General features: G+C 41.4%; 1 protein-coding gene across 1 annotated transcript in view; it reads left to right on the top strand.

The window, feature by feature from the left end:
• The first annotated feature begins 2,191 nt into the window (after positions 1–2,191).
• LOC124716788 (1,5-anhydro-D-fructose reductase-like) overlaps positions 2,192–13,182 on the top strand; it is a 51,912-nt gene continuing 40,921 nt past the window's right edge. The window contains exons 1-2 of the mRNA XM_047243336.1: positions 2,192–2,266; positions 10,240–10,407. Coding sequence (XP_047099292.1) covers positions 2,192–2,266; positions 10,240–10,407 — 243 coding nt within the window. The remainder of the gene's footprint in view (positions 2,267–10,239; positions 10,408–13,182) is intronic.

Genomic DNA, 13,182 nt, shown 5'->3' on the forward strand with positions numbered 1-13,182 from the left:
GGCGAGAAGAGCTTATGCCATTTCAGATGGAGAAAGCTTGACACAAGAATTGGACCATCTTAAGGTTGTGTTCAAGCAGAATGGCTATACAGATAAACAGATCCGTCGTGCTTTCCAGTATGGACCTTCACCTGAACCACCAGAAGATACCTGCAAATCGGTGGCCTTTTTGCATTTTGCTGGGAGCATTTCCTCGATGATAGGAAGAATTCTGAAAAGATACCACATCAAAAGTATTTTTCGTCCGCCAGCCAAGATTAGTGCGCTCCTTGGCTCTGTAAAGGATGACTTGGGTTTGAGGAAGCCCGGCGTGTACAAGATCCCTTGCCACTGTGGGAAGGCTTATATTGGGCAGACAATCCGGACCATTCAGGACCGATGTGTTGAGCATCAGCGGCACACACGGCTGCTTCAACCTGAGAAGTCTGCAGTGGCGGAGCACTGTCTCACCGAAGGACACAGAATGCTCTATGACAAGACACAAATGGTTGCCCCTGCATCTCGCTATTGGGACTGTGTTTTAAAAGAATCCATAGAGATTCGTTTATCTGACAATCTTCTTAATAGAGACAAGGGCTATCTTTTAAGTAAGACTTGGGACCCGGTGTTATCTGACATCAAAAAACAATGGTCTGTGTTTCGATCGTCGGAATAAAAAGTTTTTTAATTTTTGACAGCGATATCTCGATTTCGCCTATTTCCACCACTGGCGGCGCGGTATGTTTACTGCGCTAGAGGGCAGTCACGGCACCTTCTCGCGCACGTGTTGTGGGTCTTCTGCTGGCCTATATAGGGGCCGCAGCTTGCGCCGGGAAGTCAGTTCCGGCAAGTTCGTGCACCAGCACTCTCACCTGAAGACAGCGGCCAGATGGACCGCGGAAATATTGTGTCATGAAGACGTTATGATCCGGCTGCATACCCGAGAACAATATTATCAATTATTACGCCGGGAAAGCCTTCGTAGCTACTCTGAGGGATCTACGCCGGTTCGCCGTTGAGGAGTGAAACAATATAGACCAAGAGTGTCTTGATGAACTTGTCGATAATATGCCACGACGAATACAGGCATTCATCAGACATGGCACTTGGTTTTAGAGATAACAGTGTGTACAGAAATCTGGACCACCCCCTCTGAAGGTCTCGCTGTATGGTGGCACAACATGCTATGTGTAGTTTTCATGAGCATTAAAAAGGGCAGAAATGATGTTTATGTTGATGTCTATTCCAATTTCCTGTACAGGTTCCGGAACTCTCGGAACCGAGGTGATTCAAAACTTTTTTTTGATGTGTGTATATGTGAATGAATTTCAAGTCTCATCACATAATAATAGCGGTGATAATAAGTCACCGAATGAGCAGTGCTATGACGAAATCCAGCAATCAATACACGGAGGACTGCGTTAGTTCATTTCAATAAGCGTATGTATTTCGTATTATATGCGTTATCATAGTCATCCCGACGAATTCCACTGCTGAATTCTTCTCTATAAATCATTTGTTTCTGCTGGTTTCTGAGAGACGTTGAGACTATTTTCCTAGTCTTCATCTGCTGGCGAAGAATCTGTGTCCTGTCAGGTGGTGTTATTTAGCCCTTGCTGATCGTGTCTTTGATCCCCTAGGGTCGTTCCAGGTTGGCCAATAGCAAGCATATTAAATCCATTCAACAATACATTTGCCACCATACACTTACGTTTATGATGGTGAGGCACATAAATGACAAGAGTATCCGACCCAAGCTGTGGCAGACTCTCACATCAATGTACTGAAAATCGTTCTTAAAATGAAAACCGCGTTGCTTATAATTTACTGTTGTGAAAATATATCCTTACAGGTTTTGAAATGATATGTCGCAAAGTGTTCCACAGACATGTGTGTTTCATTTTGTTGTGCGTAATTGTGCAACTGCTGGAGGGGAAACATGGGCATTCCTTGATAAGTCTAGCATTGCGGTATCGCACAGTGCTTCAAATGTTTCCTTTGGAGTCCCAATTATATAATCTCCTATTTCGGTTCATATCTAATCTCACTCAACTTGCCTTTTAATTGCGCTGCATACGCCTCTCGAGATAACAGCATTACTGTTTCAAGTGCTGCAACAGGTACAAAACACTGGAATCTATGTGGGAACGAGAGAGTACGTAGAAACTTTGCGTCTAGCACTTGCCTCGCAGCAGCTCAAGGCTAGGACGACATGGTCGGCACATTGCAGCACATCACTTTCTACAACGGCCAGAAGATGCCCATTGTAGGCCTGGGTACTTGGCAGGTACGTTCCACCTTAAAGTGTCACATACGCAGGGTTACCAACCGTCCCGTATTGTAAAGAATCTCCCGTAATTCATGGTTAAAACAACAGTATCGTACGGACCTTTTGCACGGGAGGCTAAAATCCGTATTTAATATTTTCCCGCTAATTTGACTTCTTCTTTTAACTCGTTTATCAAAATTACATTATTGTTAGGTCTATATGTCGCTGACCAATAAACTGGAATGTGAATCTGACTTACAATACTTTCGTCCGAGTAACAATTAGGTGCACGACATTACATATTTGTCATTACACAGTGCATTTGCCTAATTTAAATAGTAGCCTAAGCCAGTTGTGAAAGTGACTTGAATGGTACAGTCAATGTATTTGTAAAAACATTTTGACGTTTTAGAAATTCCATTATTTAAACGAGGCACTGTGGCTCCAGCTCAAAGGCAATTCAGCGTGGACAATAGGCGTTTGTCGTCAACTGTCAGTACTCGACTGACGTACGAATACGATTAACATCGAAATAAGACAGTCTAGTTTACCTCATAAGCGAGGTGAATGGCTGTGTAGTTATTCAGAAAGGTGGGATAAGTGAACAGCATGTAGCCCTAAGACTGATTAACATAAGTTTTCTGGTTACTGCATTGTGCACGTCGTTCCCTTGGTAAAATTTTAGCTGATCGGCGTAAAAACTGGAAGTTCTCATTTGTGTCCCTTACTGTGTTGCTGAGTATGGCAAGCTTACTCACACATGCTGACCAACAGACATTCCCTACGAATCTGTTGGTGTCCCTCTTATCGGTTGTTTTGATTGGGTACACAGCCACTTCGAAAATTATCTTATTTGTAGTAGGGATTTTATTTCATTTCGTTGCGTATTAGCAAATTCCTCGGTCTTGAGCATTGTGAGGCCAGATGGAGGCTAGAATAACAAAAATAAAACACACATTTTTGCTACTAATGCCTATATATTTATGCATAACTGACGAGGATGATTTTATTATTGTTCTTGTGAGTTATGCTAGACAGTGGCTAACAAGCCGAATCCTACGTTGAAAAACAAATAAACTAGCGAAAAATGTATCAAAATGAGTGTTTCACCAAGTCCTCAAAGCGAAATAACCAAAAAATATTTAGCAACGTTTAATGCAAAAAGTAAAAATTTAAATTAACGGCCATTTGATGAAACATTTTTATGTGATGCAAACTGAGGTATGCATTCTTTTACGTTTTTATTATTTCTTGTGTGCTTGAAGTTCTACATTACTATAGTTGTCATAAGGATAACAACACTGATGCTCATAAAATAAAGATAATGCTGATACTGGTGGGTAGTTTGCGGGCTTAAATCACCTCGGGGTATGACCATGCGGTGCATTTGACCTGCGGTCGTCGCACGGTGGCGCTGGCAGCAGTCCACATACGCAGAGGTGTGTTGGTGCATGTCACAGTACGGTGCAGCGAGTAAGTGTGCAGACGTTTGCAGACGTGCTAATGGTGACTCTGTGTTGATACTGGCTCAAAGAACACATATTGATGACGTTATGAGGGGAAGAATACTAGGGCGACTGGAAGCTGGTCAAACACAGCCGGTCGTAGCACGGGCCCTCCGTGTGCCATAAAGTGTGATCTAAAGATTATGGCAACGATTCCAGCAGATAAGAAACGTGTCCACGCACTACATTACGGAACTTCCACAGTGTACAACAACGCAAGAAGACCGATATCTCGCCATCAGTGGCCGAAGACGGCCACGGAGTACTGCAGGTAGCCTTGTTCGAGACCTTACCGCAGCCAATGGAACAGTTGTCTCCAGACACAGTCTTTAGACGACTGAACTGACACGGTTTATCCGCCCGGAGAGCTGCAAGGTGCATTCCACTGACCCATGGTCACAGAAGAGCCCGTAAAGCCTGGTGTCAAGAACACAGTACATGGTAATTGGAACAGTGGTCCCAGGTTATGTTCACAGACGAGTCTGAACAGTGATTCCCGCCGGGTTTTCATCTGGCATGAACCAGAAAGCAGATACCAACCTCTTAATATCTTTGAAAGGGACCTGTATTGAGGTCGTGGTTTGATGGTGTGGGGTGGGATTATGATTGGTGCACGTACACCCCTGCACGTCTTTGAGAGAGGAACTGTAACAGGTCAGGTGTATCGGGACGTCATTTTGTACCAGTGTGTCCGCCTTTTGAGGGTTGCAGTGGGTCCCACCTTCCTCCTGATGGATGATAACGCACGGCCCCACCGAGCTGCCATCGTGGAGGAGTACCTTGAAACATAATATATCATGCGAATGGCCTGCCTGTTCTCCAGACCTAAACCAATCGAGCACATCTGGGATGCTATCGGCCGACGCATAGCTGCACGTCTTCACACCCCTAGGACACTTCAGGAGCTCCGACAGGCACAGGTGCAAGAATGGGAGTCTATACCCCAGCAGCGGCTCGACCATCTGATCCAGAGTATGCCAACCCGTTGTGCGGCCTGTGTACGTGTGCATGGTGATCATATCCCACATTGATGTCGGAGTACATGCGCAGGAAACAGTGGCGTTTTGTAGCACACGTGTTTCTGGACGGTTTTCTCAACTTATCACCAATACCGTGGACTTACAGATCTGTGTCGTGTGTGTTCCCTATGTGCCTATTCTATTAGCACCAGTTTTGTGTAGTGCCACGTTGTGTGGCACCACATTCTGCAATTATTCTCATTTATGAGCATGAGTGTAGATTATCTCACCATGCTTTGGAGAACATGGTAATAATTAACGGGTACTGCAGTCAAGTGAATGCTCAGTTCATGATGTAAGTGGAAATGAATAACGTTACGTTATATTATACATGTGAAGCACTATCCTATACCTAATTTTTTCTGCAGATAACAACGATAATTCGTGTAGCGTGAAGTGTATTAAGTGGTTTAATTCTATTTTAAGAGTATAATCTGTGTTGTAATGCGCAATACGCGTGCGTGTTTGCTGCAGGATAGTCAAAGACTAGACTTTGCAGACTATGGGTTGAAATATGACTGGAGTGGCTGTAGTGGTTAACTGAATTTGGAACTCAACGAAGCTCTCCCGCGGAACTGCAGGTTTTGCAAAAAAGAGAAGAGAATCGCTGAGCAGGCGGGAAAGATGTGAGCCTTTCAGGATGAAGAAGCTCACTAGAAAGGGCTGAAGGAGGAAAAAGATCTTGGAAAGTGGGTAAAGGTAAGAAGCAATGGGCGAAAGGGGGATAGTTCTTCAACTTCATCTACATTTGAGCTAACAGTATCGAATAAATTTGACTTGTTACCCGAAGTAGGAGGGGAAGATCCTCATCCAGCTGCAGGTCATAGTAGGGTGCAGCAGACTTCTAGGAAAGAGACTCGTGTAGGTTGGTACAAAAAGTGAGAATGGGAAAAAAAATGTCTTGCTGCTAGGTAGTAACCATGCGGGGAAGGGGGGATGGTGGTGGGGGGGGGGGGGGGGTAGCCTGCATGGTACAGGACAAATCAGGAACAGGGTACCAGGTCACAAGTACTGTGAAGCCAAGTACTAGGCCTATTGTCAGCCAGGTGACAGAGGACATCGACAATTTGCGCAGTGGTTTTTGCGAAGAGGATCAGGTTACTACAGTAGTTAGAGGAGGGAACAGCCTGACTAAGAATAGCAATTATGGCATTAGGGGTGACCTGGATGAAACAAGAGCAGCAACCACACACACAGATGTGAGTTTTGCGGAGGTTCTGCAGTACCGTGGCCAGTCCTGGATTAACAATGCTGTGAGCTTTGCAAACACTGAGATGAGCAGGTTGGTGCTGACTGTAAAGAGTGCGTGCGCGTTGCTACAAATGGGAGATGGGGATATACTAGGCTTGGTCTACATCTGAATAGGAGATAGAGAAAGGTAGACTGACTGAGCTTATTGCAGGTGATATATGGGGGCCACCAACGCCAAGCAAGAGCCCTGTGGTTCCTGGTGTCAGAGGAGCGCCTTTGTTTACTGAGGGAAACAGGACTGAGGCACCATATTTTGAATGAAACGAATATAACACAAGAGCCCCACTAAACGATTAAGATTGCACAGAAACTTAAGGTTAATTTATTTCATCAAAATATTGGAAGACTGAGTAATGAGACAGAAGAGCCTTTTGTCTTTTCGGGAAATGTAGAGAGCTCTGAAAAGATAGACTTGCTCTGCCTGTGTAAGCACCACATAGCCAGAGGTTAGATAAGTTGCATATAAAAGATTACACTGTAGCAGCTGACTGATGCAAATCTGACATGGGAAAAGGAAGAGTTGTTACATATATTAAGACACAACACAACTTCAAAAACGTGAGGCACTTAGATTTTATAATGATCAGCACATAGAAATATGTGCTTGTGAATTAGTACTGAAAAATAGTTCATTTTTAATTGTAACGGTATATAGATCTTCACTGGGAAATTTTGAACTGATGGATAAAGGAGACAGTAGGACCCTATTGGATAATATTTGCTTTAGTGAAGCTCAAAGTAAGAGAAGAACTATTGATTCCATAACAGATACTCTCTTTTATCATGATGTATAGTTAATTAGGGCAAATATAATAGTGCATTTTAGTATGGACGCTCTTCAGTGGAAATCAGTTAGAATAATTAATGACACCACGACAAACGTTTTTAAGAGAACTTTACACGAGATGACCTGGGATGAAATTTTTAATAAACCAATTACAAACATAAAATTTAATCTCTTCCATGATAAATTCATATCATTAATTGAAAATAGCTTTCTGAATGAGCTAATCAGAAAGGACACTAAACTGCCATGTAAAAACCCATGAATCGCTATAGGAATTAGAATATCTCGTGCAAGGAAAGCGGAAATGTGAAAGCGGAAATGTATCTCTTGGCAAGAACAAATAGGTATCCTGCAGTAGTTACACACTTCAAAAACTACTCAAAGTTACTGATAAATGTTTTAAAAGTCAATGAATATGCAGATACTGCCAGAAATCAGTAATTTAGACAACAGACTTAAGGCTACATAGAATGTAACGAAATGAAAGACAGGGAAACCAGCCACAGAACAGTATAACGTCACAATTGAATTAAATGTAATGGCTGTAAATAATAACCCAGAGTTAGCAAATGTATTTAATAATCATTTCTTAAACGTAGTAGAAAGCATAAGAACAAACAGTTCAACAGAAAAGGCACAGCAGAATGTTGAAAATGTAGCTCTCATACAGTTCAGTTATATAAATGTATCACCAACTTCTCCTTGTGAAAAGAAGAATATTATACATTCTCTCAAAAATGAAAGCTTATCTGGTTTTGACGGTATCTCCAATGGGGTACTAAAAATTTGTTCCCATATGAAAAGTCTGGTGTTATCTGAAGTTGGTAATGCTTCACTAACTCAACGCACGTCTCCAGAGAGACTGAAATATGCCGTTGTCAAAATCCATCTTTAAGAAAGGTGGTAAGAGACATGTCAATAGCCGCCCGGGATTAGCCGAGCAGTCTGGGGCACTACAGTCATGGACTGTGCGGCAGGTCCCGGCGGAGGTTCGAGTCCTCCCTCGGGCATGGGTGTGTGTGCTTGTCCTTAGGATAATTTAGATTAAGTACTGTGCAAGCTTAGGGACTGATGACCTTAGCAGTTAAGTCCCATAAGGTTTCACACACATTTGAACATTTGACATGTCAGTAACTGTCGACCTGTTTCACTGCTGACAATTCTTTTTTAATTTTTGAGGTGGTGATGTATTCTAGAATAGTATCTCACCTTAGTGATAATAATATACTCAGCAAAACACAGTTTGGGTTTCAGAAAGGTCGCTCTACTAAGAATGTCATTTACACGTTCACTCACCAGATTAAATAATAAAATAGCGCCGTTGGTATTTTCTGCGACCTATCTAATGCATTTGACTGTGTGAATCACAGTACTCTCCGAGATAAATTGAAGTGTTATGGGACCGATCTTACAGCCAACGAATGGATAACGTCATACCCATCAAACAAAAAGTATGTAGGAAGTTGCACTTAGTAATTCAATCTACATAGACAGGGTACATAATTCTTATTGGGGAGAAATCACATATGGGGTGCCGCAACGCTCAATTCTACTATTGTTGATCATCTTCGTAAACGATATTGCGTCAAATAAACAAGCAGATTTAGTTCCTTTTTCAGATGACCACTATAAATGTTATCCGTCCAAGCATTCATCTGGAAACAGAAGAATTGGTGAACAATGTCAATGAAGTATAACTGAGTGATATTCTGCTAGTGGTCTCACTCTCAGCTTTAAAAAGATACTACGTATTCAGTTCTGAACATCTAGAGATACAACATCAGTGATAGTGTAACACATGCTGAGAAAGTAATAAGAAGTTAGGTGGGAGCTTAAAAATTCCTAGATATCCATATTGAACATAATTTAAACTGGAAAATGTTATATTTGCATGTTTCAGCTGGAACTACTGTCCAGATCAGTAATTCTATATCTATTCATCTCCACACATTTTTACCTTTAGCTTTTTTCGTGTTGTAGTGTTTTAACTGAAGTCACGTTTGATCGAGTTCTCCATGTTGGTCTACCCTCTGCAAGCCTCTTCGTCTCTGCACCACTATTGCATCCTACGTCCATTTTATCCTTCTTGCTGAGGTCAAGCATCAGCCTCCGTACACGATCCTCTCTCGCACAAACCTCCCTCCATTACTACTCTGACGATTCCTTGATGCCTCAGGATAGTGTCCTGTCAACCGAACCTTTCTTCTACTCAAGTATATCTGTAACTATCTTTCCTTCCCACTTCATTAAATAGCCGATATACCCAAAGAATACACCACACTATTTCGAAGTGAGATTTGAAAACAAATGGAGCACGTTGTGAGGTGCTTATGCCAATGACAATGACAAGAAATGAAGTACTAATTTAAAAATGAAAGGAGTTCCACACACGAAAACGGTTGGTCTCAACGTCTCACTAATTCCTTACTCCATCAAAATACGCACACCACAAAGACAGCTGTCATTTCAAAAAACGTGCTACTGGGTATGGAGGGTATAGGCTGTAAGAAATACAGCTGACCACTGGGGTAACTGCCCTTGTCGTCAACAATGTCCTGTGAGTCAACATTGCTCTTACACTCGATTCACTCAAAAATCAGCATGAATTAATAAGCAATAAGATTTATTTTAGCTTAACACATGGTGATACATAAAATGCGTAAATATCTTCACATAACACTCTTTTAATAATTCCAGCATAAAATCCTATGCTTTATACATGAAAATACAGGGCGAAGGAAACTTCAGGCTTTTCCTACAATTCATACTAGCTGCCTGTTGATTACATTTTAGTCCTGACACTGCAATGAAGGATATTAACATTTCAAAACAATCCCAAAATAATTACAGGCCGATTTAAAAGAGTAACTGCTCCAGTTGAATTATGTTTTATTTTAAAACATAAAAATTATTTCGCTATGCTTACGTTTTATTTGATTAGAGAAGTAAGACTTTGTATATACTACTAAAATAAAGAGACAGAAAAATAGAGCAGGATTACTGAACGGTATCAGTTTCAGGGATAACTTTAGACAATATGTAACTCTCTGGTCGGTCGCCGTACAACATTTCGTGTATTCCACAATACCACCCCGCCGGAACTATTCGACACCAATGGGCGATGGCTGTTGTTTACTGTGGGCAAGCAGCAATGCCGGTGCGCGTAATGCTGTGTTGCCATGGAAGACTCGTTTGAAAGTCGCACTGCAGAGGAAGCAGCTCGATAGCGCATACGCAACTTCCAGAGGAAGCCTCCATAACCATCACAGAGCAGAAAACTTTATTACTGTTATGGAGGGGGCTGATAACTTGCTCCAAAATTAGTTCTCATTCCTGAACACTCAGTGAGGAAATTATTACGTTAGCTGCAGAACTACCTTTCCCACAGGTAAACGACGGTCTGCCTCATCAACCTCGTCACAATTTCAGGCCAAGGTGGGCGAAGTGGGTGAAGCCGTGGACGCGGCCCTGGCAGCCGGCTACAGGCACATCGACACCGCCTACTCCTACCGCAACGAGAAGGAGATTGGAGACACCCTCAAGAAGTGGTTCGACTCTGGGAAGCTGAAGAGAGAAGACGTGTTCATCGTCACCAAGGTAGGAAGCCAACTAGCGTTTGGAAGTATGAGTTAAAAGACGCCTTCAATCACAAATTTTCGTACTTTATTCAATACACCATGCATTTCGGAACCTGTGGGTCCATTCTCAGGTGTAAGTTGCCTTAATACATGATTTGTTTTTGCTCTAGAATGAAGTGAAATGCCTGTTCCCGTCATGAAAAGGTTTGATGCTAGGTTATAAATTCCGTAATTCAAATGCGGAAAATATGTCCGAAACAATGGAAAAAATGAGCAGTGTTAACCAGCACATAATCCAAGAAAAGTGTTTTCGAGGTTTTAACGCCATCATGTAATGGTTTCTCCATTCTGTTAATAGATACCTCTTCACTCAAGAGGTATATCTGCATACAAATTTTTGTAACCACTTCTCAGATGGTGTTGTACATGGCATGATCGAAGATGAATTTCTTAGAGATCTGATTATCAAACAATTGACACGTGCAGCAAATAACTTTAGAGCAAATCTTCAAATTACTGAAATAACTGTCGCTTGTGAAATCTGTCTGCTCATTTAAAACAGATTCTGGTTTATTTGTTTTATGAAGGTTTATCTCCAGTTGTTGTAGCAGATTTAGGGTCCTATTATTGGTTTCATTATGCAATACTACCAAATTGTTTTCTAGACTGTTGATGATATGTTTCGCTTCCAACACAAGTTGTGCAGTAACTGATTTTTCGAAGTGGTTGACCATGAAAGCATTTGCGTGTTCTTGAAAACGGGTTTTGAAGTTCCTGCCCATTTTCCTTACGAAGTAGGCAGGACAACTGGGGCGTGATACCTTTTACATTCCACTGCTGTAGAATTTTTCCGTATTTGATTTTATGTTAATGGAGGAGACAGTTTCGTGACTTATTATTAATTGAGAAGATAACTGTTACATTTCTGTTTTGGAAAGATTAGCGATTGTTTGTGATATGTGCCCCAGTTATGGAACACTGGCAAATATTTTCTCTTGTTTCACAGTCTGGCTATTTGTTGTCTTAGTTTTGTGTATTTGTCTGTCTAAATTGTCAATTGGTTTGGCTGTGTAGTCACTGTTTATCGCGATGCTTTTTACTGTATCTAGCTCATCCCTGAGGTTGTTTTCTTCTAAATCAAGAGAGTGTACGGTGTGTATCAGGGACCTAAACGCAGCATGCTTCTGTATGTTGGGCTGGCTTGATGAGTTCTCCAGCGAGATAATGCGTCTCATGTTATATTTGCATGTTTCAGCTGGAACTACTGTCCAGATCAATAATTCTATATCTATTCATCTCCACACATTTTTACCTTTAGCTTTTTTCGTGTTGTAGTGTTTGAACTGAAGTCACGTTTGATCGAGTTCTCCATGTTGGGCTACCCTCTGCAAGCCTCTTCGTCTCTGCACCACTATTGCATCCTACGTCCATTTTATCCTTCTTGCTGAGGTCAAGCATCAGTCTCCGTACACGATCCTCTCTCGCACAAACCTCCCTCCATTACTACTCTGAGGATTCCTAATTGCCTCAGGATATGTCCTGTCAACCGAACCTTTCTTCTACTCAGGTTTATCTGTCTTTCCTTCCCACTTCATTAAATAGCCGATATACCTAAAGAATACACCACACTATTTCGTAGCAGCACATCTAAAAATCTTTGTTCCTCCTCTTGTCTGAATTGTTTATTAACTATATTTCACTTCCCAGATAAAGGCTTCCTAACACTCAAAGTAATATTCGATGTTAACAAATTTGCGTTATTACAGTCGTACTTTCTCTGCTACAGCTAGCCTGAATTTTATGGCTCTTCCACTCCCGCCTTAGTCACTTATTTTGCTGCCCGAACAGCAAAAGTCATCTAATAATCCTAGTACCTCATTTTCTACTTTAACTCCCTCAACATCGCCTAATCTAACTGAACTACCTTCCATTGTCTTCCGTTACTGTGGCTGAAAGTCACGCTTGATCGAGTTAAATGTTAAAAATCATCTCATAACCTCTAATCAAGAGGTCCGTTCCCTTCGACTGCTCATCCCAGATCTTTGACATCTGTGACAGAATTACAGTAATATCAGCAAACCTGCAAGTTTTCTTTAAGTCTAAATATCAATCACTGTCTGCCAACGTAAAACACTGTATGCAGTTTACTTCACTGGTATAGTTCCGACTAGGTGCAGATGTCTTACGGGTGTTATTATTTATTTTTGATTACTGCCTGCACTCGCATTTGAGACGCCCGCTAAACCCGCAGGGCAAAACCGGTAATCAGGATTTTGGAAAGGGCCAAATAAGTTTGGGGTCAGATTCACCTTCTAATGTGATTTATCGTAATTTAATAATACATTTACAACCAAAGCGGCACATAGCCGAACCTTTATCAAATGCAACTCTTTCTTGGCTGAAGGCCTCCAAATAAAATACCTTAAAAATCAACAAGATAAAAATGCAGTTAAAATAACAAAATTATTAAAAAAATCATATATCACAGCTAGGTGGAAGGCCTCAAGGCAAAGTAGATAAACATATGCAAGGTGCAATACAAATGGCCGAAGGTCACAATTAAGTTTAAAAAATTTAAAAATATATTACCATAATCTTTTAAAGGCAGAAGGCCGCAATGTTTAAGCTTGAAAGATAATTTTAAGAATAAGTTGCAACGCTGAAAGCCCACAATTATTTTCCCAAATTTTTTAGAAAGATATAACCATATGCCTTAAATTGTAAGTAGCTGAAAACAGATAATTAAACACTGGCGGGAAAGACAGTAGAGACAACGGCACTCAGAAGCTCCAGG

This window comes from Schistocerca piceifrons, chromosome 9, assembly GCF_021461385.2.
Source record: "Schistocerca piceifrons isolate TAMUIC-IGC-003096 chromosome 9, iqSchPice1.1, whole genome shotgun sequence".
Taxonomy (NCBI): Eukaryota; Metazoa; Arthropoda; class Insecta; order Orthoptera; family Acrididae; genus Schistocerca; species Schistocerca piceifrons.